Below are 25,924 nucleotides of genomic sequence, written 5' to 3' on the forward strand. Positions count from 1 at the left end.
AAAGTTAAAAAAAAAAAAAAAAAAAGATACACATTCTGTACACAGCTAACAACAAAAAAAGGGACAAAACCCCACACGCTAAGGCTAAAATTACAATAAAAATGTTAACTTCAATTTCAACTTAAAAAAATACAACAAATGCAGCAGTTGGTGATGTGGCCCCTAGCCCCGACCCAGGGGGCCAAAGCCAGGCTGGTGGGGAGGGGGCTTCTGTCCACCCCATTGGGAATCAGGTTTTCACAGAACACTGCTCAGGCAACCATGGGGCCCCTCCTCTCCCTCTCTCTTTCTTCTCTCGTTTTAAATGGGAAAGAAGAGGGAAGGGGAGAAGGGGTGGGGTAGATAAGAAGGCCTCTGAGAAAATGTATAAGTTTCCCGCGGGATCACGGGCAGAGATGGGTTGGATGACTCGAGGGGTGGGCTGTTAGGTGGGAGGAAATGCAAAGGGTACAAAATAAAATAGAATCACATACCCATCACAGGGTGCCCCACAAAGCCTCCTGCTTCCTGGAGCAGAGGCTGGAGGGACTGAGGGTTGCTTTTCCCTGGCGGCTTTCACGTCCTCCCACCTCTGCTTGTCCCCGCCAGCCAAGGGTGATGAACAGCAAGAGGTTCGCAGGACATGGAGGTGCATGCCTCCACTGCTTTTGCCTCTTTGCTCTAAGTTTCTGTTTCTGGACTCGGGGGGCTCACACAGCCCACCAGTGGAAGGCAAGTGCGGGGGCGGGGGGACGGGACGGATGTTGCTCTCACTTGGCTCACTGCTTTTCCAGATCTGCTTCCTCCCAACAGCAATGGTAAAATGTGCTTTCTTGATATTTTAAAGACAAAGAAAAGAAAATGGATGGTGGCCAGTAGCTTGGGAGGGTGAAGTGTGAGCTCCAGGTGGGAGCTGGGATGGGCGGGTCGGGGCCTAGTAGGTGGTGTTCCTGAAGCAGAGGGGTCGGGAGAGGGATCCAGATGCAAGCCAGCTGCCTCTCACTGACCATCTGCCTTAGATTTCTTTGGAGCGGTTTTCCTGGGAAGATGAAAGGAAAAGGAAAGAGGACGTGTTAGTGTGGCTCCTGACAACACTGCAGGACTTGTAGGTTTCTAGCTGGTACCCAGTGGGAAGTCACACCCAGTTAAGCCCCCTAAATCATTTAAGTGAAGCCCCCTACTATCTCCACTGTTTCTTCCTCCCAGGAGCCACCCACTCTCAGTCTCAGAAGGCTCCAAAAGGGGCTTCCTGCTTACATTTCTGGAGAGGACATGGGCCGCTTGTTGGCCGGCTTGGTGCCAGGGCTGTCTTTACTGGTCTCTGAGAAAAAAAGGGGGGCAGTGAGCAACACAAGGTGGGTTGGATAAGTTTAGCCACAGCGGTCTTCAGGCCAGGAAAGTACCTGCACCCACCACCTCCACCCCCAACCTCTTGGCCCTGTGGCATGATCAGCATGTCTGCTGGATGTGACGGCCCTTCCTGTGGGTATGCTCCCCATGGTCCTGGCCACCTGTATGCCACCCAAGGTGGGCCCAGACTCAGGTTAGAGGTCCTCAATGTCCTTCCTGGTCAGCCCTGTGGGAACTGACTGGCTCATAACACGACAGGGAAGGCTGGGGCCTACACTCCACACCCTGCACCACTGGGCTCCAGCCTCACCTGTGCCTCCTACTCCAGGCTCTTCTAGCCCCCTCTACCCCATCTTACCTCACACTCCTGGGAAGCTTTCCTTGAATCCCCAGATGAGGCCAAGTATCCCCCATAAAACACCTCCATAGCACCCTAGGCCATCACCTTCCTCCACACTGTCAAGTGTCAAAGTCCAGCTTGGAGCTGGACCACCCTGCCCACCTGATACTTGCCAAGGGCCTCCATTCCCTAACCCACCCCTCCCCAAAGGCTGCCAAGGAGCCCTGTGAATGACACTCACCCTGCAGCCACCTCACTTGGGTGGCTGGGCCGTAGCCCTTCTCATTGCGGGCGGCAATGCGGAAGATGATGGCGGGCTTGGTGGTATAGTCAATGTGGGCATTGGAGAGGCTGGAGGACTGCACGAGGCAGGAGGGGCTGGGCCCACAGTACACGCGCATGAAGGCCAGCTGGGCTGGGGTCGAGCTCTTGGCCTCACCGCTGCTGGCCTGTGAGCTCTGGATAGCCAGGTACACTGAGTATTCAACAATCTTGCCAGAGGTCACAGAGGGCGGCTCCCAGGTGAGGTGAGCACCATCTGGGCTCTAGAACCAAGGTGGCAGAGGTCAAGCTAGGCAGTCTTTGGCTTTTGTGACTACCCCACCCTGCCTGTGCTAGACCGCTTGCTCTACAATTTCCAGAACTGACCCCTTACACTTCACCGTGACTCCTAATACGACAGACCTAAGCCACAGAGGAGCTCCTGAGGGAGGGCCTCACCTGCCTCCACCTGGAGGGCAGTTTCATGCGGTGGCAAGATAAAATGAATGAGGACTCAAAATATAGCCTTCCAATGTGACACCTAATAATTTGTTGGCCTCTTCATGCCTGTTTTCTCATTGGGAAAATGAAGCTAACAGGTCCCAAACCTCCTCAGAATGTTTTTAAGAGTTAGATTAAAAAATGTTGAATATGACACGTAGTGGACACTTATTAAACATTAGCTGGCATGTTACAGAGAGGGAAAATGAGGCCAGGGGACAAGAATGAACTTGCCCTTGTCACCCCAGCAATTGGTGACAATGCCAAGAGCAGAAACGTCACTCCAAACCTGGCTGGATTGTTCACATCTTGGGCCCATCCTGAGTCACCCCACCTGGCCCAGCACTGTATGCACTTGACCAAGACCTGCTCTGCTCCAGGTGGGCAGTGGACCAGGCAGAGACCTAGGGCTACACTGTGACAAGACTCACTTTGCTGATTTTAATGGCACAGGGGGCCCCTGGGAAACCAGGCAGACATGTCTTAAAGGCTGAGATCTCGCTGAAGGGCCCCCGGCCACAGGCGTTGATCCCAGCAACACGAAACTTATAGGCGGTGCCAGGCTGCAGTTCGTGCTTCTTCAGCTGGTTATAGTCGGGAACAATGCCCGAGTCATCCTGCAGAAAAAAGCCAGAATAGGAAGAGGGAGAGAAGAAAGTGACATAAACGCCACGTCAGGAGGGTAGTTCTGGGGCAAGGAGAACCATTTTTCTAACCTGGGGACCGCGCAGATCCATGTGGGGAAGGGAAAGAGGGCAGCAATGGCACCCCCTTCACAACAATGGAGGATATGATGCAAGGACTGAAACTGGGCCTCTTTGCTGCTTCAAGGGGAGCAGAGCAGGGAGAGAAAGGGGAAAACGGCACCTAGCTGTCCTCGGGCTGGTCCCAAGACAGGGGGGGCACCCCTGGGGAGCTTTAGAAGTCTCCTCAAGCCCCTGCACCTGCCTATGGCCAGGATCCACCCACCTGAGGGCATCAAGTTCCAGGAACACTTACATCAGATGGAACAGCGTCATCTGATGGCAGGAAATAGTGTGTCACCATTACATTAGTGCCCTTAATAACTCCCACATCAAACCACTGATTCTCTTTCTTCACGGGGGCTTTGCTGGGCGGTGGTGGTAGATCTGGCTTCTGGAAGACAGAAGACGTCAGGCCCTCAGCCCTTGCAGCCAGAGGTAGTCCCCCCCGAAGCCCCATCACAGCAGACTCACCACGCCAAGGGACTCAATGCCATTGGCCACCTCAGTCAGGGTAGTGGCAGCCTGCAGCTTAGCAGGGCTCGATCCCACAACTGGTTGGGGGGCCACAAATGTGTTGGAAGGAGCCAGGCCTGAAAGGAAAGAAGACATCAATGGGAAAGACCCCAGAGACTTGACTTCTGCAAGGGAACCCCTCCCTTGGGCCAGGCCATATACCCTATCTATGCACGGAGAGGCCCAGATAACCCCCCCAAAAAACTATCCCCAGTCAACTGAGTTCCCCTGGGGACAGTGCTATAGAAGGCATGGACAGCAGGCGTGCTTACTCTCGGTGGCTGTGGACGGCAGCAGAGCCACAGTGCTGGGGACAGCCCCGGCCAGCTCGCTGAGGCAGTTGCTCTCGATGGTCGGGTCATTGAGGCTGTCAGCAGGGGCCAGGGCCTCAGTGGGGAGGTGGTGGTGCTGCTGCTGGGCCTGTGCCTCCTGCAGCTGTTGCTGCTGCTGCACCAGGGCAGCCAGTTCCTGCTGTGTCAGCACAATGGGGATGGTGGTGGCCTGGCCCTCCTGGCCCTCGGCTGACAGGTGGCCCAGCTCCGCCTGGGTCACAGCTCCTGCCGCCTCAGATGTGTCCATGGGCTCCCCAGTGCCTGCTCCAGAGCGGAGAAAAATACTACTCAAGAGGGATGTAAGGCAGGTGACAACCCACCCCTGGCTTCCCAGTGTCATCCCCCAAGACACCCCCAGCACTTAGTTCCAAGGGACATAGGCCCGGAAAGCCTGTCCTGCCAACCTTGTTTCCTGGCTTACCTCTGCCCTGCCTTCCCCCAATCAGTGGCCCTGCGTCTCCACGCACGCCAGCAGCCATGCCCATCCTCCCCATCAAGTCTGACTTGTGCCACCCTAGCAGGAAGCAGGCCTCCTTCTCTTGGTTGCCTGTCAACAGGGAGGCTCCAGACCCATGTCCTTAATGCTCCTGAGGGACCTGTCTTCCCTCCAGGGCATTCATCTGGTCTTGACCTCCTGAGGTGTGATGAGCTCCCGCTCTCAGCACCTACCCATGACGGCCTGCTGCGCAGCCTGGAGCACAGCCTGAATGGCCAGAGCCTGGGCTTCTTCGGTGGCTGCGGCCTGGGCAGCCGCTTCAGCAGCAGCAGTCACTGCCAGCTCCTCGGGGGTGAGCCCTGTTACCATGAGGGTGGTAGTGCCTGCCTGGGCCTCAGCCATCAGCTCTTGGGGAAGTGACAACTGCTCTACTTCAGACTGTGTGGGCGGAGGTGGCTGGACCACCACAGTGGCCACCATGGCTGAGTTGGCAGGCTCCTGGCCTGAAGACGGGTCCGCTGTACTGCTTAGATCCACAGCGGCCTGGAGCTCAGAGGGCTGCGAGGCTGACAGGACCTCGGTGGACTCCCCAATCAGGGGTGTGGAGGCGGGCTGCAGAAGTTGCTGTGGCGGCAGCTGCTGGCGAGGCCCGGGGGAGGCCTGGAGTTCCTCTGGGGGCTGCAGGATGTCAACAGCAGAGAAGGGCATGTCAGAAGTTTCTGTGTTGGCTATGGTCACCGTTATCGTGGCCGGGATGGGGACTTCGGTGGTCAGAGCCCCTGGGGTAGTCTCAGTCACTGATGAGATCTTCTAGAAAGGGAAAGAAGCCCCTGTCAGAGGGGAGAGGGAGACCAGAACCAGGCAGCCTTCATCTTTCCTTGCAGGCCTGGATTCCCATTCTCAACGGGCCAGCACAACCCTGTTACGTAGGGAGGGCAAGCAGGTCACCAAGTAGCACACGTGTGACAAAAGGAAGAGACTTTTGCGTCCGGCTAAACCATCCTCAGAGAAACATCCCAGTCTGGTCAAAAAGGAGCACTCGGAGGCCTCCTTGTCACTTGTATAGGCTACAGGAAAACAGCAAGCCATGGGACTGGGGGATTCCTGACTCTTGTCCTGTCATGCCAGGAGGTTACCCTTTCATAATCTGAAAAAGGGACCAGGAGCAACACCGTGCCTGGTACAAGAGTGACATCCAGTGTTCAACTCTAAACAGCACAGGCTAAAGGTGCACTGAGCAGCAGGGAGGTAAAAGAAAACCCTTCCAGGACTCTTACCGGCACAGAGGGGCCGGGGACTGGTGTAGACTGTGTCACGGTAGTCACAGCCCGCGCCAGCGTGGAGGACACAGTTGTTGTGACGGCATTGGAGCTGGTGATGTTCACACTGTCGCTCTGGGTGCTCTCCACCTCTGCCTGGTCACTGGCAGCTGGTGGGGGATCTGTGTGTGTGGGGGGGGGGGGGACAGGCAGAGTGGGGTGACAGGCACTTAGCCAGTAGAGGTCTAGGGGTAAGGCTGGTTGACAGGAGCCCCAGGGACTCTACCCAGTTTTGCCACTAGAAGACACAGTTGCCAGGAGGAACCCCCCCACCTCAGGTAAATTGAGCCCCACGAAATCTGTTGGGCTCTGGCTGTATCTAGCCAGCCACCAGCTGGCTTTTAGCCACAAGTCCCCTCACTCTTAGAGCCTTGGGCTTCAGGAGACCACGAACACAAGGCTGGCCACTGTTACTCACCTTGGTTTGAGCTCATGTTGGAGGTGACCGTGGTGGCCGTGTGCGTGGTACCAGTCTCATGCGTCTCACAGGGGGGATTGGAGCACACCCTCTGTGTTGGGAAAGGAGCCAGCAATGAAGCGCTGGCCTGGGGAGCGGTGGCGGACGGCGCTGCTCCCTCCAACCCGGACTCCAGGGTCCTGAGGGAGGGGGCGGTGTCAGGGAGCAGGGCACCCACGCTGACTGACATGGTGGTGCCGGTGGAAGTGGTCTGGTGCGTCTCACAGGGGCGGCTAGCAGGGGGCTGCTGCCCTCCCTCAGGCTGGCCTGCGCCCCCACCGGAGGTGGCGGTGGTAGGTGTATGGGTGGTACCCGTCTCGTGGGTCTCACAGGGCGGGTTGGAGCAGACCCGCTGGGCGTTGCTTGCATTTGAGGTAGTGGCCGTGTTGGTGGTGCCCGTCTCGTGGGTCTCGCAGGGTGGGTTGGAGCAGACTTGGGTCGCGGTGGCCGAGGGGCACAGCAGTGCCTCCAGGGCCGTCACAGTCACAGCGGCACTAGGTGAGCTCTCACATGCAGGTGTGGGGATCTCCCGCACCTCACTGGGCTCCCCAGCACCCACGGTGGAGCGGGCTGTGGTGGGGGTGTTGGTTGTGTGGGTGTGATGTGCCTCCAGCTGGTGCCCCATGGACACCAACTGACCCAAGTCGGCAGCTACAGGGCTGTTCTTGTTGCTGGGGCCGCTGGGCCTGACTTGGTTGCTCGGAGAGGCCACCTGCACAAATGCAGTGCTGTGGCCTTCAGCCTCCAGTGCCAGACTTGGCCCAAGCAGCGGGCTGTCTGAGCACAGAGCCCCGCTGGCCATCACAGTCATGGTGGTGCTGGTTGCACTGGTCTGGTGAGTTTGGCATGAAGACTTGATAGAACATTGGGCTCCCTCCAGTGCCCCAGCAGCCACACTGACCCGGACCGCAGCAGGGGTGGCAGCGGCCACACAGGTGTGCCAGCTGTCTCGTTGCTGGCCAGCACCAATGCTCGACATGGCAGTGGTGGCGGTGCTGGTGGTGCCCGTCTCGTGGGTCTCGCATGGCGGGTTGGAGCAGCCGAGCTGCCCAACCATGTTGCAGGTGGCAGTTGTGGCTGTGTTGGTGGTGCCTGTCTCGTGGGTTTCACACGGTGGGTTAGAGCAGACACGCACGACACTGCCATTCTGCTGCCCCACTGTCGAGGTCACAAGAGAAGCAGATGCTTCCTGCCTGTCACAGACAAACTGCACTTGAGCTGGCTGCTGCGAGTGCCCTCCAAGGTTAGCCACAACAGTGGTGGTGGCCGTGTTGGTGGTGCCCGTCTCGTGGGTCTCGCAGGGTGGATTGGAGCACACCAGTGTCACGGTGCCAGGCTGCACATCACCCTGGCCAGAGTCAGCAATGGTGACGGTGGCGGTGGGCTGTTCTGTAGTAGGTGAGGCCAGAATGGACACAGGAAGGTCATGCACAGGCTGGGCCTCGACCCCACTGGGTGCTGTGATTAGAGTCACCTGGGTAGGCTGGGAGACAGGCTGAAAAGATGCCCAACAGGAAGAGTTAGTGCTACAACCACAACTTCCCATCTGTCCCTCCCAATGTCCTACAGTGTCACTCATGCCAGCTGGGACCATGGACTCAGCTCTTGGTCACCCTCTGATCCCAAGACACTGACTTGCTTAGGAATCAAGGAAGAGGCACCATTTTGCTGCAGGGGCTACTGAGGCTGGAAAGGGCCTGCCCTGGTTAGAAAGGAACCGCACTGACCCTGCACCACGTAAAGGCCAGTATCAGACACTTCACCAATTCTAGAAATTCAGCTTAAAATATATAAAGAGAAGAAAACTGCTACATGCACATGAAGATAAATGGTTCCATTGTCTCTAATATTACTAGATAGAAGAACCTAGTATTTAAATATCATGACTAAATTACATCTTAACGATTAAAAATTATGATTCTCAACAAAGAATACATCCCGTGGGCGCTACATGCAGGAGGAAGGAGGAGGACCTAATGCACACAGTAGCAGAGACAGGAGACCGGACACCACAGGCTGGGGCTCCCGTGCTTCCCCACAGCCCTCCGTGACGAAACCACGGCTCTCGCGCACCCCAGCTCCCCTACCTGCATGGTGATGGTGGGGGTGGTGAGCCCACCGGCCGCTGTCAACGTGGTCTGAGCAGCTGACACAGTGATGGCAGTGGGGTTGATCACCTGGCTTGAGAGGGTGGCAATGGTGCCCAAGGTGGTGATGGGTGTGGCCAGGGAGGCACTGGTACTGTGGCCCCCAGCTCCGGCAAGGCTGGTGGAAACGGTGCCTGTCATTGTGCCTAGGGTTGTGACACCTAAAGGCAGGAAGAGGCAGGATCGAGATGAGCCCTGTTGGTGGTATTTCCACTCCTGGAGTTTTTCTCCCTGGACGGGGCTGGGAGCACTGGGAACTCTAGAGTGTCCCCAACAGGAACAGAAGGCTCCAGAGAGAGCACCTGCATCCTCCTCCAACCCTTCTACGGGAGGTGGACCCAGAAAGAATATGCGAAGCAGCTACACACCTGTGGTGCCCTTCACAACCAATGTGGTGACTGCTGGCTTGACGGCAGAGACAGTGACGGGGGTGACCAGGCGGACGCCCCCCATGGGCACAGTGCGAAGGATGGTGCCCGGCTGTCCAGGGGCCCCCTTTAGCACCACCTGGAACACCACAGGAAACCACCCCCAGTATCACTCACAGGTTGGCTGGACACTATGTTCCCCACTCCCGGGACCCTCAGGACACATGTGGCCTGCTTGGATCCTGGACTGAACAGTGGGGTTAAGAGAGAGCTAGGGATGCCTCACCTGAGTCACTCCTTGCTGCCCGTGGCCAGTGGCAATTTTGGGGACAGCAGTGATGATTTTTGCAGGTGCTCCAGTTCCCGAAGTCATAACCTTGGTGGTGATAATGGTGATGGGGGACTTGATGCCAGGACTGCTGGTCACACCTAGACAGGAGAGGGGGTAGCTTAGCTTCTGGCTGGGCTTCTGAAGCTCCAGCAGCGCCAGCTCCCATGTCCCACTTCCACTAATTACTCCTGATGTCTCTCACTTAAAACGAAGTGCCAATTAAAGCCTCACTCTCTCTGCCACCTCCCTATGAACCTTTAACAAAAAGAAAGGGTAGAGAGGAGGGAAAAAACAAAAGAGACCAAGAGCATGGCACTAGCCTCCTGCCCCTATGCTGGGGAAGACCCCCACCTGTGGCGCCCGCCTGAGTGATGATGGCCGACATAGGGATGGTCTTGATGATGGTGGTCGTGCCAGGCTTGGTGGTGCTGGGGGACACACTGCTGATGCCCAGGATGGTGGGCTTACTCCCAGCCCCACTGGCCTGTGTGGTAGTGATGATGGTGGTGGGCTTGCCATCTGCTGATGTCACCAGCTTCAGAATGGTTCCGGCTGGCAGGGGCCCTTTGGTCTGCAAGGAAAAATAGGCGGAGGAGGGTAAGGTGGACTGGCATCACTGCCAGGACAGGAAGTCTAGTCTGACTACTCTCCACTGCAGCCCAAACAGTAGGACTTTCTGTGCAACACATGCTCCAGGGATCTTCTCCAAGCAGGGAGGCAAGTACTACTTGCTTGAGTTGCAGAATCTGAGACCCACAAGCTTACCTGGATAATCTGAGTCACTGGGCCCGTAGATGCCTGGCCTGTGACTGCCGACGTCTGAACTGGTTTGGTCTGGACCACTGACATCACTTTACCCAGATTGGAAATCTAAAAAGCAAAGGATGAAGCAGGTAGTTATCTGGAAACCAATCAAGAGCATGGCTGGGTTGGCCCTGGCCGGTTGGCTCAGTGGTAGAGCGTTGGCCTGGCGTGCGGGAGTCCCGGGTTCGATTCCCAGCCAGGGCACACAGGAGAAACGCCCACCTGCTTCTCCACCCCTCCCCCTCTCCTTCCTCTCTGTCTCTCTCTTCCCCTCCCGCAGCCAAGGCTCCATTGGAGCAAAGTTGGCCTGGGTGCTGAGGATGGCTCTGTGGCCTCTGCCTCAGGCGCTAGAGTGGCTCTGGTTGCAACAGAGCGACGCCCCAGATGGGCAGAGCATCGCCCCCTGGTGGGCATGCCGGTTGGATCCCAGTCGGGCACATGCGGGAGTCTGTCTGACTGCCTCCCCGTTTTCAGCTTCGGAAAAAAATAAAAAGAGCATGGCCTGGGCTCAGGCTCTTCTGGCACGAGCTCAGAATAGTGCCATAGCCTGGAAGCTGTAACATGCAGCAGGGTGGCATCCACCACTCACCAGAGCACTGCCTCCTGGGACAGAAATAGGGCTCTTCACGAGAGTGATGGTCTTGGTGACCCCACCCACAACTGTAGTCACCACCTGGGCTTGCTGAGCCACAGTCACAGTCCCAGACTTGTGCACTGTGATGATGGGGCGAGTGGATGTGTTGGCAGCGGAGGAGACGGACGTCCCCACCTGGGCGGCTGCAGTCTTCAGCATGCGTGTGGCTGGGTTGCTCACCTGGGAGAGGGGTGGGGAGAAAGACAGTGACGGGTGGAACTGAGAAAGGCTGAGCCTATGTCTGGGCTGTTGTGGCGGGCCTACAACTCTGGCTCCCCTTCCCCCCTCCCCCCCTTCCGTCCCTCCCAGACTGAAGAGCTGGGTTTGGCTGACTAACCAACCACAGGACTAGCCTAAGGCTGTCACATCCCTAAGGGTGAAAGCTTATTCCAGAGCCCACAGCAAGCACCAATGATAGACCAACAGCCTCCGTGAGTTGGTCTGAAGCTCTGGAGAAGTGACCATTGTCAGATCACACTCACTTCCCAGAAGCCCAAGCCCCAAGGCTGTTAGCTCAGAACCAGGCCCGAAGGATGCTCACCATGACTGGTGAGGAGGCCACCTTCACAGTGGCTGGAAGAGTGGTAGTGCCAGGTGTCACAGCCACGGTTTTGACAATGGTGGTGCCTGCTGGGACACTCAGCACTGTGGGTGCTGAGGAAGGAGGGATCTTCTGGGTGGCAGCAGCTGCAGCAGCCAACGCAGCCATCCCACTCATCTGTGGGTTGCTGCCGATTACCTGTGGTGGGCACAGGGAGCATGAACCAGAGCCCCGGGCCCTAGGCTACCCACCTCCCTGGTCCACAGATTTCACCAGGGAGCCGTCCTACCCACCCAGGACTCTTCACAGTAGCACCTCAGCTCTCCTGGCCCCAAACCTGCACTCCTACCACGAAGCCACTGAGCAGGCACAGTAAACCCAAGGCTGGAGTTCGTCAGGAGCACTGGATCTTTTTTTAAAGACCACAGTCAGAAATAGCTCCCTCTTCATGGGCCTGGGTCAACCAATTCCCCACCAACCTTTCAATTCTCCCCTCAGGCTTCAGAATAAGAAAGTTCAGGCCCTGGCCAGGAAACTTAGTTGATTAGAGCGTCACCCCAATACGCCAAGGTTGTGGGTTCAATCTCCAGTCAGGGCACATAAAAGAATCAACCGATGAATACATAAATAAGAGCAACAACAAATTGATGTTTCTCTCTCTCTCTCTCTCTCTCTCTCTCGTCAGTAAATAAAAGTTAAAAAAAAAAAAAAGAAGAAAGTCCACATCTAAAAGGCTTTTGGGATCAGGTGGCAGGTCCATCTGAGGCATTAACCTGTTAATTCTCATTAACTTGGCAATGAAAGGTCGCCTCATCAGTGTTTTATAGGCAAGAAAGGCCCAGGATGAATGGTGCTGAAGCTGGGTGGGATTCTAACCCAGTCAGGATGCCACCAATCACAGGAAATCCCACCCACCCAGCCCAGCCTCATGACAACTCCTCACCGTCCCCTGAGCGCTCTGCGAAGGCACAACCATTCGTACGCCTGCAGGAAGGGAGGTCACGGTGACAGGGGCTTTCCCAGCCTGGCTGGCAGGTCGCATGGTGACCAACGGGGTTCCTGTTGTAGCCTGAGGACCAGTCACTTTGAGAACAGCAGGGACACCTGACAAGAGAAGGGGGTGGCCATCAGCAGAGCTCCCTAACCCCTCTGTTGAGTCCTTCAGCATTTACATATAAACTGCTTGTGCTTCATGTCTGGCCCTTCCAAATACCCTCAAGTGGGCCTCCACAGGAGGAACTGAGTCTGCTCCCCAAACCCCCACCAGCACTCAGAACAAACCTTCCTCAGGAACACCCTGTCCCGGAGTGCAGCTCCTGCCCTCCACCCCCCGCCCCCCCTCACCTTGCGTCCTGGCTGCAGCGGGCACAGAAATCGAGCTTCCAGGCACTGGTGGCAACACCTGGATGGTGGTGGTGGTCGGGGGAGCGGCAGCAGCCTGAGGCAGGAGCGTGATGCCTACTTGGGTCAGCGGCTGCACAGCAGGTGCGGCTGCTGCGGGGGCAGGGCTCTTGGGAGGGTTGGTAGGCACAGACGGGACTGGATTAGGTGTGGGGGAGGTTGCGGTAGCAGCCGTGGCAGGAATGTCATACTTCTGGAGCTGTAGAAGGTAACTGTCGGCGGTTGCCACTGCCCCCCAGCTCACCTCCAGGGAGTTGGTGTTGGCTCGTACCAGTTGTACCCGGGCTGGAGGCGGTGGCTTTTCTGTAAGAGAGCACAGCTGGTGAGGAGGAAGCAGAGGCTTCAGCGGTGATCAGGGCAGAAGGCTATGCCCTCAGGCTCAGCTGTACTGCGGTGGGCCCTAAGGCGGTCTCCTCCAGTTGCCCTTACCTGTTTCCAGGTACCAAAGGTCCTTGCAACAGACCTGGTTGTTCCAGGCCTTTCGGTAACCATCACGCCCACTCCAAATGTACAGACGAGTGTTGATTGCTACAGCACAGTGGCCAGCTCGAGCCCGGGGAATATTGTCCTCCAATGTGTCCATCAGGATGGTCTCCCAGGCCATGGTATCTGAGGAGAGCAGGAGGTGGAGGTCAGCAGGGAGGCAGAGGAACTCACAACCTCTATTGGCTCTTTGGCCTTTTGCTGTCAGGAATGGGGAATTAAAACCAGCAAGTCCGCCCTGGCCGGTTGGCTCAGCGGTAGAGCGTCGGCCTAGCATGCGGAGGACCCGGGTTCGATTCCCGGCCAGGGCACACAGGAGAAGCGCCCATTTGCTTCTCCACCCCTCTGCCACGCTTTCCTCTCTGTCTCTCTCTTCCCCTCCCGCAGCCAAGGCTCCATTGGAGCAAAGATGGCCCGGGCGCTGGGGATGGCTCTGTGGCCTCTGCCTCAGGCGCTAGAGTGGCTCTGGTCGCAACATGGCGACGCCCAGGATGGGCAGAGCATCGCCCCCTGGTGGGCAGAGCGTCGCCCCATGGTGGGCGTGCCGGGTGGATCCCGGTCGGGCGCATGCGGGAGTCTGTCTGACTGTCTCTCCTCGTTTCCAGCTTAAACAAAAAAAAAAGAAAAAAAAAGAAGAAAAAAACAAACAAACCAGCAAGTCATCAGAGATTACCAAATTAGAAAAAAACAAACCCCCAAAACAACACCTCTGTATGTCAAAAAGAGTGTAACAAAATTATAAACCATGAACTACAAATTAGGAAAGTTATTTGAAATGCACAGCCAAATGTTTCACCTCTTGGACATCAAACCACACAAAAGCCTATAGAAAGAGACAGGCAAAAATGAACGCAAGTTATGGAAAAGGCAACAGACCTAAGACAAATGGAGTATGGTGCTCAAAATAAGAGAGGTGCAGACTTAACCCATAAGGTGCCTGACAGTTTGATTTCAGTGCCTGCTGCAGCTGGGGCTCAAAGTGAGTAGGGACATGAGGCTGGCTCAGGGGAAAGTTTAATCACTTATGGAGCTTGAAGAACAAATGGATTGACAGTTGCTGTGCTGGCAGGCGAGGGGCGTCTATGTGGGTATAGCCAACATGCAGGGCGGCTTGGCTACATCTCTCTTGCAGCAATTCTATCTTGAGAGTTTTACCCTTCAGATACATTTGCACATGGGTGAGAACGGTGCAATGATACTCACGAAGCAGTATCTGTTCAAGTTTCAACACCAGGATAGCAACTGAAAAGAATAAGGCCGCTTGACATGTGGGGATGGGATGGTCTCCAAGACAGAGTAAATGAAAGAAGCCAGATGTGGCTCTGCACAGAGCATGCTGCTGTTCTGTTTCTAAAGAAACCTACAGGCGCCTGACCTGTGGTGGCACAGTGGATAAAGCGTCAACCTGGAAACGCTGAGGTTGCCGGTTCAAAACCCTGGGCTTGCCTGGTCAAGGCACATATGGGAGTTGATGCTTCCTGCTCCTCCCTCCTTCTATCTCTCTCTCTCTCTCCCCTCTCTATAATGAATAAAAAAAAAAAAAAAAAAAAGAAACCTACAGGCAATGTTTATATATACAGAATGGTACCTGCAAGGTGGAAGAGAACCTATGGAAGTGTCTGCCTCTGAGAAGCAGAATGGGAAACAGGGAAGGTGCTGCACTCTTAGGCTTTTGTACTTCTATATGCCTGACCTTGGGTAAGAAGAGCCTGTTCAACAAATGGAGAGTCCTTCCAAGGGCTCTGACCAGTGGCTACTTCTCATGGATTCTACAGGCATGGACCCTAGAAACTTTGCTCTCTGTACACCCCACACAATTCTTGGGGCCGAGGGACAGCCTTCTGCAGTCCTGCATAAGCGACTCCAAGCCTGAGGGAGCATACCCAGGTTGAGACAAGCCAGTGTGTTGGTACACTTCCACTCCTTCTCATGTGTGGCCACTTTGACGTCATCCATGACGAGAGGCACCCAGCCACCAAACACGTACATTCTGGAACAAGGGAGGGAAGAGTAGGAGACAATTGTAGAGAAGGTGTTAAGCTAGAGGCCACCTCTTCCATCCAGAGAACTCTAAATATACTTGGTCCTCTAGCTCTCCCCAGGAGAGTCCCCTAGGACGCATGAAGCTCTCAATGTGGCCCTCTTCTACATGGTGGCTCAGCCCTCAGAAGAACTGTGTCACCTCCACTACATGGAATCACTGTTTAGTTAATTCAAAACTCATTTCAGTCCCCACTATCCTTACATTCGCTTTGGGAGCTTGGTAGTGACAAAGACACCCAGCTGCTTATATGTAGGGAATCTAGAATGGTCCGTGCCCCTCTACCCTGAGTTTGTCCTCTCTCGGTCTCCTGGGGTTGTAATGAAAATATGGGGCTGCTGAATGCCAGCCCAGGCAGAAAGCGGCCTCCTCAGAATTGCTGGAACAAAACTGAGAGCCCTTCGGGGCCAGAGGTGAAGGCAGGCAGGGAGAAGGCTAGAAAGAGAAAAGCAATGGCTCGTACTCACTTGTTTCCTATGGTTGTGGCTGAGTGGAGACTTCGAGGAAGAGGTGCCACTCCGCTGAGGGTGGGCTTATTCCACGTCAGAGTCTCTGTGCAGAGCGTGGAGAGAAGAGAGGGGTCAGACACATATCTTCTGACTTGGAGGACATTTCCTGGCCTTGGAGAAAGCTCTGGAAGGTGGGTGCTAACCCAGTCCAAGAATTTCATGCTCGGCCTCCCTATAGCTCACTGGAGGCCCTTGGATCAGGTTCTGGCATTTCTCAAGCTGTGTTTACCGTCCTGGCAATTAGCGTCTCTTCAGATATCTGCTATGGGCTAGAGCTGCTTTTGGAGTTGGGGTAAAAGAAAGGAGCACAAGACATGCCACAGTGGGTCCTACTTTCCACAAAATGCACTCACATCCATACCATCTCCACTGTCCTACAGACCGAGTGTCAGGAAGCATCATGCTGCTGGGAATTTCGCTCACTAAAAACTTTGAGTACCCACCTGATCTAATCTACCCTCCAAGATAATGTTGTCCACCACCTTCTCTCCTCAGCCTTCCTTCAGGTCAAAACCCCACACTTCTTGACACCTCCCTTGTCACCAGCCCAAGTAGCTCCTAGAGGTCTCCCAGGCTCTTGAGATCCAATCTAACTACAACACACCGGTGTGTACTAGTCCTGGTCCAGTATGACAAATGATGAATGAGCAGGGACTAACGCTACCTAACCTAGACAATTCCATTTCAAAAGGCCTTGATCTCTCCCCTTGTTCTATAAGTGGACAGACCAACTTGTTGTTCCTTAAAGGCAACACCACAAGCTTGGGGCACAGATGATAGCCCCAAACAGGGTCCTGTCCTCACCCCCCCCAAAACAAGGAGCCAAGCAGACACTCCCTTCTCTCTGTGAGCCCTACCTCAACCACCCCATGCTGCCCGTCCAGCAGACCAGCTTTGATCTGAGGCTACTGGAGAAGCTGCACCCACATCTTACCAATATCCAGGGTCCAGAGGTCCCCCAGCCGGCAGCCACTCATCCCTCCGTAAATCACCAGCTTAGACTTCTTGCTGTCTTTCTCAGTGTATACCACGGCAGTATGTGACTCCCGCGGTGGAGGCAGGACGCCGTAAGTGATGGGGATGTCCCAGGCTACCACTCCGGAGCCTGGCCGCAATTCCAGGATGTATAAGTCATTCAGGTACCTGGAAAAGAAAGGTCAGTTATGGCGAGCCCCAACTCTGTGTGCCAGAGGGCTCACCAACTCCTAGGGATGAACCATGGAGTCCTTCGGAGGAAAAGGGGGCTATGGTCCCACAAACAAGTTCTTCTTCGACCCTCGCTCCCAAAGAGGGGCTGCCAAAAGCCCTGAGGTTGAGTGTGAGTCCAAGAGGAGCAGGACAGGGCTGCCTTGCACACAAAGCTGGGCGTTAGACAAGGGCCGCCAGCTTGGTATTACCATCAGACTTTAGAAAGGCCCTCGGCCACCAGCCTTGGAAAATAAAAATAACCATCACTAACCCTAGAGGCAACAGAAGACTCAGAAATCGCCGGCTCTATACTGGGTCTAAGGAATAGGGACCAGCCCGAGGACAGGGAGATCTCTACCTCCTGGCCTGGCCCTTCTTCCCGACACCTCCTCGGAGTTAGAAACCTCAGAGCCAAAAACTCCACACAGGGCACCTAAGTGCCACCCCTCCTTTCACAAAGGAAAGGAACCTGGCATGGTGGGGTTGGCTGGCGTGTGGGATTCCACGTGAAGAGGACACAGCCTCACCTCGGAATGTTGTTCTTGGGGTCCTCGCTATCGTTGGCCAAACCCCCAAACAGGTAGCATTTGTTGCCCACAAGGGAGAAGCTGTGCCCAAGACGAGGACATGGAGGGGGTCCGTTTTTGGGTGTCTTTGCTTTGAGTCTCTTCCATTCCCACCGACTTGCCTGCAAAATCAACACTCGGTGATTGAATTGGAGATGAGCCTGCCTTCTGTGCCCAGGCTCCTTGTCATGTGGGGAGGAGCTAGATAGGCTGAAGTAGATGCTTAACTGGAGTGAGATGGTCCTGGGCAGCACAGGGCCTGGACAGCCCCTTGAACGGCCCCCTTTACCACCCATTCTTGTCTCACTGCCCCCATCCCACCCCACCCCCAGCCACAATGGTAAGGAGCACACAAGGAGCTGTTTACCTGGAGCTCGTAGAGGTCATTGCTGTATTTCCCATACTCTACCATTCCACCAAACACCAGAAGACGAGTCCCATCGCACACAAAGCCATAGGCTGCACATCCAGGGGGGATGTCCCCTCTCACAGCTGGGATGAACCACTGGTTGGTTGCTGGTGAACAAAAAGAAGCAGATATCAGAACTCGGGAACTCCTAGAAAGAGTCCCTACTCCTCTTGCTCCCCAAATCCACCAGCTTACATAATATGGTCCAGAAAGGAGGGGCTGAGACAATGCCTCTATTTCCAGGAACATGGGACTTTCTCCTTTCAGCATCTGAGTGCCAACTCTATCTCAGCCATCTTCCAAACCCCTTGACCTCAAAGGCTACCTCAAAACAGCCCATGAACACCCTTCTTCTCATCAAGTTTGCCTTAATAAGCCGGAAGTCAGTGACCAAGATAATTTATCAGCTTCTGGGAATGTGGCCACCGACTTCCTTCCCCTACTGCTTGGTGGGTCATCAGAAAGAAACTTCTGACACCCAAAATACTCTCTCGGTGGCCCTGTGCTCCTCCTCCTGGGGGCCCACGGCTGCATTTTTAAGTGGCTGAAAGAGCAACTGGTAATGGCTGGTGACCTCCCTCCTTACAGGTGCAGGGCACCTGAAGGAAGCCAACCAAGGCAGCCTGGCCTGCGGGGGGGACATACAAGAACAAGCTCTCCTGGTGTCTCCTAGGCAATGCCCACATCATTTTTTGCTCCAAGCCACGCCCACACCCCTCCAGAACATCTCAAAAGGCCAGAGATGACAGCAGTAGTGTGAGCGAGCCTGTATGGCAATCTCAGTCTTTTCTAGCCACAGAGCTTCCCCAAAGCCCATCCCCTCTAGCTGGGGGTGAGCTGGGGAGGCCACCAGGAAGAGGGTAAATCAAAAGCCAGGCAGTGAGCCTGGTGGCCCTGCCTTCTGTGACGTGCATGACCTGCCCTCTCTTCTGAGTCCTCATGTTCTACTCCTCTCATACCGGAGGTGCCAGGGCTTCCTGGAAAAGTCACAGGGCAAACATCCTCCTCTTTTTTTTTTTTTTTTTTGGGGGGGGGCTTTAATTATGTTATTTAAAGGACTGTTCCCAAACAGATATACTATACTCTTTCCAAAAACCTCAAACTGGGAGTCAGATGCAACTCTGCTTGCCTCTATGCCCCTAAATCAGTTGTGGTCAATATGAGCAAGCAAAGGGATTGGGATTTGGGTGTAAACATAGCACTCCCTGGGACTGACTGGGAGTTAGGTTAGTCCTGTGGGGAAGGCCTTCAGAGGCCCCAGCCACTCACTGCTTTGTGGCCTGACTTCCCACCCAGGTATGCAATTGGTCATTGACAAAGCTTCCATGCGTCCTATGTAACCCAAACCCTATGTTATCACCCCCAAGGCCTAACATGCACCTCGCCCGAAAGCCTTCGCTTCATCTAAAAGTCCAACTCTACCTCCCAAGACAATTACAGCCTTTCCTGTCACTCCCCAGTACCCAATTCTACAGGTTGGTTTGGAAAAGGTTGTCCATTACCCCTGTGGTTTAGATGAGTCACAGGGACTTCAGGATGCCTAGCACAAATTCTCTTCTCTGTGCCTCTGCCATTTTCCTAGTAGAAGCACAATGCCGAACTGCCTGCCATGCGCATATACCCAGACCCCAGGTTCCAGCTCACTGCCTTGGTCTCATTCTTAGTGCAAACACACATCAAGAAAAGCCAGCAGTTTCCCATGCCGAGACAAATTGCCTGCATGAATGGTTCCTGAAAGGGTTTTCACCCAAGTTGTGGGATAAAAGCTGACAGAAATCTGGACCTCCTCAGCCGATGTCCCTTAATTGATAGGACAGAAAGAACCCAGAAGAGGAAGTGACCTACCTGTGGTCACAGAGCAAAGCAGACACAGAGAAGAACCTAGTCACCAACTTAAAGTGATCGCAAGGTGCCCACCTCGCTCATCTAAGCACCCTCATGGCTCCATATGTAGCTATGGGGCCAGTAATCAGGGCTGGGACAAAGCTACATGGCAAATGGAATCAGCCCACAGCTTTCCCATCACACTGATCACTGGACCCAGCTGCCAGACTAGAAGTAACCTGGGATATCCTAAGAGCTCACAATAACCAGCTCATTCTATGGTAACCCAAGAGATCCTGTCTCATTCTAGAACACTCCAGGCAGGGCAGGGACCCTCTGCACCCACATCAAGAGCATTCTGCCAAGCAGTGCAGTTTCTGGTATGAAGCTGCAAACTGCCTCCACAGTCCCAGTTCTGCCTCTGAGATGGCACAGAAAACTGTCTCTTAAATATGACAGCTGCTCATAGTCACCCCTTAATAACATTAACTCTAGCTCATCTAAGGGCATTATGTAACTTAATCTCTGAGTCTCTCATTCTCGATGTGCTCTGGTTTTGTCACTGCTCGGAGCTGGGAGGGGGATTTAAGGAATGGAGGCACCTGCACCTGGGACCCTTTGTGCAAAGACCAGAAATGACTCCATCTTCTCTCTCCTCAACAAGATTGAAACCCTAGCTTCTGCGTTTTATCAAACCCCCCCCCCTATCCATTTTGTGCCAACTGTCTGGAGTTGCTGCCACCCTATCAACCTCTATATGTCACACCTAGAGACCCATCCCTACACAGTGAGTACATGGTCAAGCTGCACCAGCTGCCTTTCTGTTCACTGTCACGCTGAGGCACTTCCTGTGTGGGAGACACAGTGCCCGCTGCTGGGAGGCAGAGAGGAGACAGCTTGTGTGCTGACTCCCATCTAGTAGAGGCTGCCATGCCCTCCTCCCACGTGGGAAGAGCAGCCCGGAAAGAGCTCTGCAGCGAGCAGGGAGCGATTAGTGTGTGGGTGGGCCTCCTCGGAAGAGGTGACCGCTGGAACCGGGCCTGGAAGGCTGAACAGGACTTCCTGCCCAATGAAACTAACAGGGCCAATTGGGAAGTGACGGCAGGAGCCATGTGAGAAAAGAGGGCCCAGAATGGAGGGGGAATAGATTGACACAAGCTCAATTCAGTGACCAATTAGCTACAGGAACAGAGAACAGGGAGGTGTTTCCAAGGTGGTGGCCTCTGCCTGTTAACTGAAGGAAGAGAGAGCCTAACAGTCTCCATGGAGGTCTGTACTTCCACCAAACTCCGCAACCAGCTGGCAGGGTGACCCTGGACCTGTCACTTCCCCTCTTGGACCCCAATTTCCTTATGTGCAAGAACAAGAAGTTCTACTAGATTTTTTCCAAGGCTCTTTCCAGCTGAAACAGTTGGCAGACCTTAAAGAACCATAGAGGCCAAACAGCCTTGGGTGACTGGTTTGGCGACTAGCCACGTCCTCCCCTCACCAGGTCGCACCCCACCGTCGTCAGCACCAGCTCCTCTGAGTAATCTGCTTTGCTAGGTTGAAATAAAATTCCCCGAGGTCAAGGAGAGTAGTTACCCTAAGACCTCCCAAAAGTCAGTCAAGTGTCCCACAGCTGCTATGGGGACTGCAGCCGAAGGAGGACATGCACTTTCTCACACACTTGCCACCCTGCAGCCCCTTGTCATCCTCAGACTGTTGAGCTAACCAAACCAGTGTAGTGTGCATGCACAAACCCCCTGCAATCTTTTATCTGAGCAACAGGGAATGCTTCCAGATCAGCGGGTCTTGAAGCACTCATCCTGCAGAAAGAGAAGTGCAAGAAGAGGCCTAAGGACAATATGCTCTAACCTCATTTAAAACAGAACACAAAGGTAAGCAGGAAGGCAGCTGTGGAGGCAGCTGAGGATGACAGGTTGTACCACCACTGGTGAAAGAGGGCTAACCAAGCTCCACCTGTCCAGAGAACACAAGAACCGTGTAGCTACAGGAAAGGCCAGAGAGATCCCTGCCCCATTATTTGACCATATTTGATGGAGCATAAACACTCAAGAACAGGGAGTATGGTGGATAGTTAGTTGCTCTCCTGGGAAATCACCTAAGGAGTTGATTAAGCCAGTTTCCAAAGTGCTCCCCTGGAGGAATCGGAGCTGCAGCCCTTTGGAGGGCTGGTTATCCTCTACTACACAACATACTCTTACAGCCTGGGAATGCATCAAGGCCAAAGCAACCAGTTTATTGTAATAAACTAACGAATATGCAGAGGACCCAAGAAGAAGTGGACTTTGGAGCTGATGCTAATTAGGCCCCTGCCCTACTTTCTAAAATGGTATTTCCCTGCCAAGGAGCCTGCTCCAGGCCTTGTGAGAATAAAGTCGGTCCAAGGAGCTAAGGTTCTGACAGTTCAGGGCAACAGCTTCTCTAAAAACAGCCCTGCCCCTCAGCTTTACCTTACTGGGCTAATTGCTGCCACCGCAGCTGTCTGAGCTGGCACGGAGCTCCACCAACCAGCCTGGCCTCCCTGGAGGCAACAGGTGCTGAGACCTGGAATGCAAAGGGTCACTGCAACCCACCAGCCTTTGAAAGTCAACTTGGTCGGTTGGGGGCAACAACCTAGAAGGTTCAGGGAAAATTGCACTCCGCCTGGGGATGGGTGGGTGAGAAGCATCCAACCAAGAACCCAGCTCTGACCGTTGCCACTCCAACCAAGTTCTCCCTCCGGCTGCCAGCTCTCCACCCCACAGCAACATCAAAGCAGGAGGCCCAGTATCAGTACCACCAGAGCCCTGGAACAGAATGGATCTAGAGCAAAAGGAGTTTGCTAGACGAGATAGCAAGAGAGAAAGAGCTGGCAAATGGCTCCTGGCAATGTCCAACGAGTCCACACCTCCCTGCTCCTGCAGAGGGGAGCTTCCTAAAAGACTACTGTCTGACCTGGGGGCGGGGGGTCTTTTCCCTGCCCATGCCTTAGTCCTTCAGGTTCTCACCCAGAACAGAACTGACGCACACAGGCCCACTGTTCTCAGTGACAACACCTAGCCCTTCCTTATGAGCAAGGTGAGGTGCTATTGGCCAGCAGCCATTCAACCACCTATTTGGAATGAAGCAATAGGTGTGCAAACCAGGCCAAGTGGTCACCATGGGGAGGGGGCTGCAGGAGGATGCAGCCAAGTCCTAGAGAGCTAGCAAGGACACTTGGCAAAAGCTGAAAGCCAGCCACAGGCCAGAGATACCCAAATGCAGAAGCGCATCCCAGTGTTGTCTGCCATCCAATCTACTCCTCCCAAGAAAAGAACCAGGGCTTGGGTTTAGGGAAGGCACGGACATGGGCAGGCAATCTCTTCAACCTCTAAGGAATTGGAGAATCAGGTAAGGGACCACCTAGCTCGCTGCGACCTCACTGGAATTCATTCCTACATCCCAGGATCAAGAAAACCGGTAATTTGAAGAGAAGCATTGCAGAAGTGAATGCCGAGAGAGGAAAGCAGCAATGCTGCCTGTTCTGTGGTTCCCCAAGCCTCCTGAACCATCTAGGAGAGGTTACCCACCACGCACACAACCCCAGAAATCAGGATTAGGCTTGCTCGACTCTCCCTCTTTTCTCGAAACAGAACTCATCTGTAATCTAGAAGTTGTCATCTCTCCCGAATGAGCACTAGCGATGAATAGCTGAGCAGGCGCAGGAGGAAGGAGGGAGTGAGGGAGGGAGGGAAGGAGGGGGTGGAATCTGCCTGCGCCAAAGGGACGCATCCGCCCGCCCGCCCGGGTAACGGTGTATGTCTGAAGTCACCACCGAAGGCGACGCCCCCGCACCAGCCGGACTAGACGGTTCCTCTTCAATAAAGAAAGCAGCCTCAAACACAGGAGTCAGAATGGGGAGAAGAGCAGAGAAGCGGGCAGAGCAAAGAGTCGCGGAGAGGAGGAGAAAGCACAGCAGAGCGAAGAGAGGGGGAGGAATGGGAGATAGGGGAGGGGGATAGAAGGGAGGAGACAGAAAGATGAGGGAAGTGATGGAGGGAGGGATGGAAGATAGGAGAGGAGGAATGGAAGGAGGAAAAGATCCAAAGACCAAGCGGGCTTTGCACTCACCTGTGTTGTACACGTGTAGTTCATCCACTATCCCCTCGTTGCCGCCGCCAAATACCACGATGAGCTCCTTGATGGCCACGGCGCGGTGGCCGTGACGAGGTCGGGGCACTGGACCCGACCAGCCCACCACTCGCTTCCAGCGGGGCTGCAGGAGCACCGCTGGCGAGTTGGCGGGAGACACGGCCGAAGCCATAGTTCCGGGAAAGGATACGGTGGGAAAGTCACCAAGCGGGAAGGGAGCCCCCCAACACCTCCCGCACACCCCTTTCGTCTAAAGCAGCTCTCACGGAAAAGCAGTTCTTCACACAGCGGTGGACGGCTCCATGGAGGCCGCCATCTTAACTATCCTCCTTCCCTTCGGTTCTTCCCCTTCTTCTCTCTCACCCTGACTCCTCAAGAACGTCCTAAAACTGTAGAACGGCTGAGCTCAAAAAGCTGGAGGCCGCCGAGTCCCGGTGTTCTGACTACTTGCCTGGGCGCTCCTGCTTACAAGCTCGAGCCGGAGGCCCTGGGAGCCGCCATCTTGAGCCGCCTCTCTCTCCTCCCTTCCTCAGTCGTAGCCTCACCCGCCGGAAATGGCGGAGCCCCGGCCCGGTTCCCACACCCCTTAAGTCTCCTACACTGGCCGGCTTCCGGGGCGGGTGGAAAGGAGCCACAAGCGCCGCGGATATCCCACCTCTGCCGGTGCTCAGACCACAATTGTGGGAGCCGCCATCTTGAGACCGTCCCGCTTCCCCGCCCAGCGCTTAGTGCAGGCGCCGCTCCCAAAACAGCCTCGATACTCGTAAGGAATAGAGGCGCGCCAGAGTCCAGTGAAACGAGCTCAAATTCTCGGGGACTGCTCGGAGGCTTGCGCCGTACTGCTTGTGAGGTCTCGAACCTCTTTCCTCAGTCCGGTTCTGCTGCTCAGGCTGCGCCTGCCGCCCTGGGAGCCGCCATCTTGAGATTACCTCCCCCTTCTCCCCTATTCTCTCCCTCCTGGGTCAGTTCTTCCACTGCAAACCAAACACAAGGTAGCGTCCGATCCTCGCTTCCCGCCTTATGACTCCTACCCACAAGAGCCGCTGCAAAGAGCCAGAGTTAGGCCCCGAAGTGGCAACTGTACGGCATGAAGAGCGGTAACGGCAGGGCGCTCATGCCTCCTCCCTGGGAGCCGCCATCTTGTGTGAAGAAGTAACAACTAAACATGGCGGCGGCGTCGGTCGGGCGAGGGGGCGGGGTATGGTGACGTCACAACTCCCCCTCCCGCCTTCGCTCAGCTTTGCCTTTTAAAGGAACCCCTCTGCACTGCTCCGCGGCGAAGACCTGGGGTCGGTGCGCGCTCGACTTGGGCTTATTGTTCGCCCAGGTCAGGCGCACGCGCGCCCAGTCCCGGGGTCCCTCTCAGCACTCCTCCACGCCTCCGCCCTGGGAGCCGCCATCTTGCCACTTCCCTCCGCCCGGCCGTCCACGGGCGTCAATAGCGACTTTCAGCACAAAACAAAGATGGCAGCTGCGGCATCTGGGGAATGCCCGGATGAGAATGTCTCAGACGAGCTTGGCCCCGCCCCCCTTGGGAACTGTTCCCCGGGTCGCTGAAGGGACACACGCTTAAAGAGTTGACAAGGCATAGGTTGCTGAGGATGGGTGACAGGAGACACCAGAGTCACGCCTCGAGCCGGAGAAGGTCCGTTCCCCGGCTCCGTACACCGCGCATCCGCGGGAAAGGCGGCTCGAGAACCCTGCGCGGGGATCCGGGGGTGGGGTGAGAGTAGACAGTGACGCAGCCGGCTCCCAGGCTCCCAGGCCCGTCGGCTCCGCCCCCGGGAGCCGCTGCCACCACCGCCCGCGCCCCAACGAAATAAGCCGGGTGCGCGCCAGAGCGCCGCTGCGCGCTGGGCTGCCCCCAGACCCGCCGGCCGCAGGGCGAGCAGCCAGGCTGGCAGCATTCGAGCTGAGCAGGGGGGAAGGGGGGCGCGGGAGAGCTCTGTGTCAACTCGCGTCACCTCGCGTCACCCCGCCCCGCCTGCTTCCCAGAGCACCGCGCCCCGCCCCGCGCGCAGGCGCAGGACCGCTTTTCGGGTCCGCCCTTTTTCGAGATTTGAATTTCCCCTAGCAAAGCGAGAGAGTCAAAATACCCGGATGGTGATTGCGTGCCTTTTCGCGCCAATACTGCGAGTTCTCACACAACAACCTTGAGAGGTGGGTACTGACGTCCTCCCTGGGTTCCAAATTGGTTACAAATCTTGCAAGAGGCCGCCTGGACCCTGCACGGTCATGCTCCCTTCCTGACACAGGCTGTAGTGCAGGGGTCATTCACCGATGTCTGAGAGCTTGGACTAACAACAGATGACTTTTTCACTTTTTCTC

The 25,924-nt window shown here is 55.4% G+C and overlaps 1 protein-coding gene across 6 annotated transcripts; it reads right to left on the minus strand.

Annotated features, from left to right (window-relative positions):
* On the minus strand, positions 1-25,081 carry HCFC1 (host cell factor C1). 6 transcript variants are annotated; one of them, XM_066357420.1, is made up of 27 exons: positions 24,252-25,080; positions 23,576-23,985; positions 17,615-17,763; positions 17,209-17,369; positions 16,428-16,636; positions 15,452-15,536; positions 14,827-14,933; positions 12,890-13,069; positions 12,404-12,763; positions 12,003-12,163; positions 11,060-11,257; positions 10,474-10,698; positions 9,846-9,950; positions 9,432-9,651; positions 9,036-9,178; positions 8,750-8,888; positions 8,322-8,542; positions 6,196-7,729; positions 5,736-5,899; positions 4,692-5,268; positions 3,963-4,286; positions 3,649-3,767; positions 3,431-3,568; positions 2,863-3,048; positions 1,911-2,214; positions 1,237-1,300; positions 1-1,018 (listed from the first exon to the last, which is right to left on the minus strand). In XM_066357420.1, exons 2-27 carry the CDS (start codon positions 23,766-23,768, stop codon positions 979-981), a joined length of 6,306 nt encoding a protein of 2,101 aa, XP_066213517.1. In that variant the 5' UTR covers positions 23,769-23,985; positions 24,252-25,080; the 3' UTR covers positions 1-978. The 6 variants fall into 6 exon arrangements, with proteins under 6 accessions (XP_066213517.1, XP_066213520.1, XP_066213519.1 ...); XM_066357423.1 differs by having other exon boundaries at positions 3,431-3,565; positions 23,576-25,081; XM_066357422.1 differs by having other exon boundaries at positions 4,692-5,265; positions 23,576-25,080.
* Positions 25,082-25,924: the final 843 nt, after the last annotated feature.

The sequence above is a fragment of the Saccopteryx leptura genome, chromosome X (assembly GCF_036850995.1).
Source record: "Saccopteryx leptura isolate mSacLep1 chromosome X, mSacLep1_pri_phased_curated, whole genome shotgun sequence".
In the NCBI taxonomy this organism is placed as follows: domain Eukaryota; kingdom Metazoa; phylum Chordata; class Mammalia; order Chiroptera; family Emballonuridae; genus Saccopteryx; species Saccopteryx leptura.

Coding starts and splice junctions, on each gene's coding strand:
- HCFC1 (XM_066357420.1), bottom strand. CDS start 23,768: ATGGCTTCGGCCGTGTCTCCCGCCAACTCGCCAGCGGTGCTCCTGCAG. Junction 12,764..12,889: donor CCTTTGGTACCTGGAAACAG/GTAAGGGCAACT, acceptor GCTCTCTTACAG/AAAAGCCACCGCCTCCAGCC. Junction 3,049..3,430: donor ATGACGCTGTTCCATCTGAT/GTAAGTGTTCCT, acceptor TTTTTTCTGCAG/GATGACTCGGGCATTGTTCC.